This window comes from Microtus ochrogaster, linkage group LG4 (genome assembly GCF_000317375.1).
Source record: "Microtus ochrogaster isolate Prairie Vole_2 linkage group LG4, MicOch1.0, whole genome shotgun sequence".
Lineage (NCBI taxonomy): Eukaryota > Metazoa > Chordata > Mammalia > Rodentia > Cricetidae > Microtus > Microtus ochrogaster.
Window position 1 is genome coordinate 18,950,052 of NC_022030.1, and position 3,827 is coordinate 18,953,878.

Sequence of the window (3,827 nt, forward strand, 5' to 3'; positions counted from 1 at the left end):
AGACCAGCCTGGTCTACAGAGCTAGTTCCAGGACAGGCTACAAAACCACAGAGAAACCCTGTCTCGAAAAAACAAAACAAAACAAAACAACAACAACAAAAAACCCAAAGAAGATGGCTTAGCGTGATTATGTGAATGGCTTTGTCCTTTTGGAAATATATGCAGAGAGATGAACAAAAAGTTCTCCGGGATGGATGTGAAAACAATACAGGGAGGGATGGGGTGAGGAGATGGGTGGGAGATCCAATGAAAACATCATTCATCTTTTAGAATATCCATTGTAAGTGCTAAAAGATTACACAGAAAGATAAGGGGATTCTTCACCCTAAATATAAACATGGCAAAATGGTGAAAGATTTACTAAGCACTACTTTGTATATATAAATTCATGGCTCTATTTGTTTAAAGATTTATCATTTATTATGTATACAGTGTTCTGTCTGCATGTATGCATGCAGACCAGAAGAGGGCACCAGATCTCATTATAGACGGTTATGAGCCACTATGTAGCGGCTGGGAATTGAACTCAGGACCTCTGGAAGAACACCTGAGCCATCTCTCCAGCCCCTCATGGCTCTATTCGTTAAGAACAAACACATGATTGTTAATACAACTTTGTTCAATTTACAGTTTAGAAAAGGTGGGCTATTGTTCGTGTCTCTGGTACTGGGGATGAACTCAGGGCCTTCTACATGTTAGGAACGTGTTCTGTTACTGAGCTATCCCAACCCTCTGGGTCAAGTTTATATCAAGGCTTCTCCACCTTAGTACTATTAATATTTGGGGTTAGGAAATTCTTTGAGGAGCTGCCCTGGGCACATAAATATGTTGAACAATATCCTTGGCCTCCAGCCGCAAGCCAGTAGCATCCTTCAAGTTGCAGTGACAAGAATGACTCCAGACATTACTAAATGTCCTGTGAGAACAAATTATTGCAGATGGGCACCTCTGACTAACAGCAATATCTCAAGGTACTGGTTTACAGAGGAGCTGTGACTCCTTTAGAGAGTGCTCTGGAATGCTGTGGACACTTCTCTGTCAGATGACTTACTGAAGTGAGGACACATGCTGTGAAGTACAGAACTGAGTCATGTGTGATGTGTGAGAAAAGTGAACTGAGATTCTGAGTTGAATTCACATAGAAACACATATTACTTTGTGTATATTTCGATTTAGGCAGAATTTCCCACAAATGCAATAGTATTTTGGTTTGTCCAAAACTTTCATAGGCGTTCATCACTACTCTGCAAAATCACTTTGGGCATAGCAACGTCCCTTATGGTATTTTTGTAGACAACAGTGTGCCTCGCAGCAGTCTGAAAGTTACAGGTCATCGACCTGGTGAAAACGGGCCCACATAAGGACAAGACAAGATACCACATTGACTCAGTACATATCATTCTATTATAAATTAAATTAGCTATGTTTTACAAAAAGGGGTCATATGTTATTTCCACACTATGCCTGTGCAGAGGTTTTATTACTGGTAAACTCATTTTAGGGTAATGGAGAAAACATCTTAAGATGTCTATTGTTGCCGGATATAATGGCACAGGACCATGATCCTAGAATTAGGGAGGTGAAGGCAGAAGGATCAGAAATTCAAGGTCATTCTTGGTGAATGACATGGTGAGTTCAAGGCCAGCCTGGGTCATGTGAGACCTTGTATCAGAAAAACAGAAAAAGTCTGTTGTTAAACAGGAGCCCAGTTTGATGCATTTCAGCATCACGAACCTCAAGTGTCCGGGAAGCACCACTTCCTTATGAAGTCATAGGTCACCACTGACATTATGCCATCTTCTCTTGCCACCAAAACACTGTGTGCACTTATGTTGTACCTAGTAACTCAACAGTTATCTGAAGAGTTTCCTTCCTATGTAGATTCTCTGATGTCAAATAGCATAGAATTGCCCAGTGAAGGTTCTTCCACCCCAATAACACGCACAGGGGTTTTCTCCTGCATAATTTCATGAAGGTCAAACAAGGCCAGTGCCCGGCTTGCTTGTTCTGCCTTTGTCTGGGCCACAGGGATCTCTCTTGAATTTGAGTGTGGATTCTGAATAAGCTTTGAGCCCCGCCCACAGGGCTGTTCTCGTCTTCGGCTGCGTCCATGTGGTTCTTCCTCTCTGTTGTGGGTTATCTGATGTCGCATGAGGTGAGAACTCTGAGTGAAACATTTTCCACACTGACTACATTTAAAGGGCCTGTCACTCCGTTGAGTTCTTTCTTCTTTACTCAAAGGAGGGTCACAGCTGAGGGTTTCTGTCCACTCGTGCTTTGTTAAAACCGGTGTCTGCTCAAAGATCAGCCTCTGTCGGCACTCATAGGGTTTCTCACCAGCATGCTTCCGCTGATGCTGGGCCAGGGAGGAGCTGTGCCTGAAGCCCTTTCCGCAGTGATTACACTCATACGGCCTCTCCTCAGTGTGAGTTCGCAGGTGCAAGAAGAGACAAGTGGTCCGAGAGAAGGATTTCCCACACACACTACAGGTGTACGGCTTCTCTCCAGTGTGCGTTCTCTTGTGTCGCCCTAGGGATGAATTCTGATTGAAGGCCCTGCCACAGTCCTGACACTCATAAGGTTTCTCTCCAGTGTGAATTCTCCTATGGACTGTAAGATGTGTACTGTGACAAAAAGATTTCCCACACTCGTCACACTTATAGGGTTTATCTCCAGTGTGGATGCGCTCATGTTGAACAAGGGAGGAGTTCTGGCTGAAGGCTTTCCCACATTCTTTGCACATATAAGGTCTCTCTCCTGTATGAATCCTCTTGTGCACTGTGAGGTGTGCATTATGGTTAAATGACTTTCCACAATCAGTGCATTTATAGGGTTTATCTTGAACCTGACTTTTTGTGAGTTCTGTAATGGGCACAGTCTGATCAAAGGTTTTCTGGCAGCCACTGTCATCAAAGGGCTGTGTTGCCAGGAAGTCTGTATGCTGACTAACTAAACTTGTGTTATGTTTTGAGTTTTTACCTTGTGAGCCATTAGTACAGCCAAGTTCTTTTCTAGAATCATCTGATGATAGATCTGTGTTTAAGCTAAGAACAGAGGTTTCCTCAAGTCCAAGACTTTCACAGCTTTGACTTTGAATTGATATTTCCTTGGGGCCTTCCAATTGCCCTAAGTTACTCTGGTCCTTCTTGGTCCTCTGGCAATCACTTTTCCGATCTATCTCTGTCACGGGATAACAAGAAATAGCCACTTTGAACCCATTCCTTTCTTTAATGGGGGATAGTTCCTTCTCATGAAGGCCCTGCTCCTTGAGTGATGTGTGGGCTTCAGGTCCAAGTATCCAGCCTGAAAGAACAAAGAGCTCTGAGTAGTTAAGGGAAAAACAGAAGAGGGGCAGGTTCCTAATACCCTGGAACTTTGTCATTAGTTTAGGATCTTAACAACCTGCTCTAATAAGTCCTGAGTCTCCTCTTGACACTATCCCTGCCCTCAACCATAGTTTCACTCTGGGGACAGGCACTGGAAATGAATTAAAAATGTACCAGTTTCTTGCAGAATTTTGTTACAGCCCATCACAAACCTAGTGCCCAAAAGCAACACTGCTTACCGTCTTACAATATGAAGTGCTAAAATCTACATCAGCAGAGCTGTTTTTTCCTAGAAGCTCCACAGAAGGACATAGTAGTAGTATAGCATCTTCAAATCTCTCAATAACCGCTGCTTCTGTTGCCACATATCTTTTCTTGCTGTGACCTTTTTGTTTTTTATAATTACTCTTTTGAGGGGCTGGAGAGATGGCTCAGTGGTTAAGAGCACTGACTGCTCTTCCAGAGGTCCTGAGTTCAATTCCCAGCAACCACATGGTGGCT

At 43.3% G+C, this 3,827-nt stretch overlaps 1 protein-coding gene across 1 annotated transcript in view; it reads right to left on the minus strand.

Annotated features, from left to right (window-relative positions):
• Nucleotides 1-3,827, minus strand: part of Znf8 (zinc finger protein 8) — a 31,387-nt gene that overhangs the window by 17,367 nt on the left and 10,193 nt on the right. Inside the window, exon 4 of the mRNA XM_013351471.2 lies at nucleotides 1,876-3,303. Coding sequence (XP_013206925.2) covers nucleotides 1,876-3,303 — 1,428 coding nt within the window. The remainder of the gene's footprint in view (nucleotides 1-1,875; nucleotides 3,304-3,827) is intronic.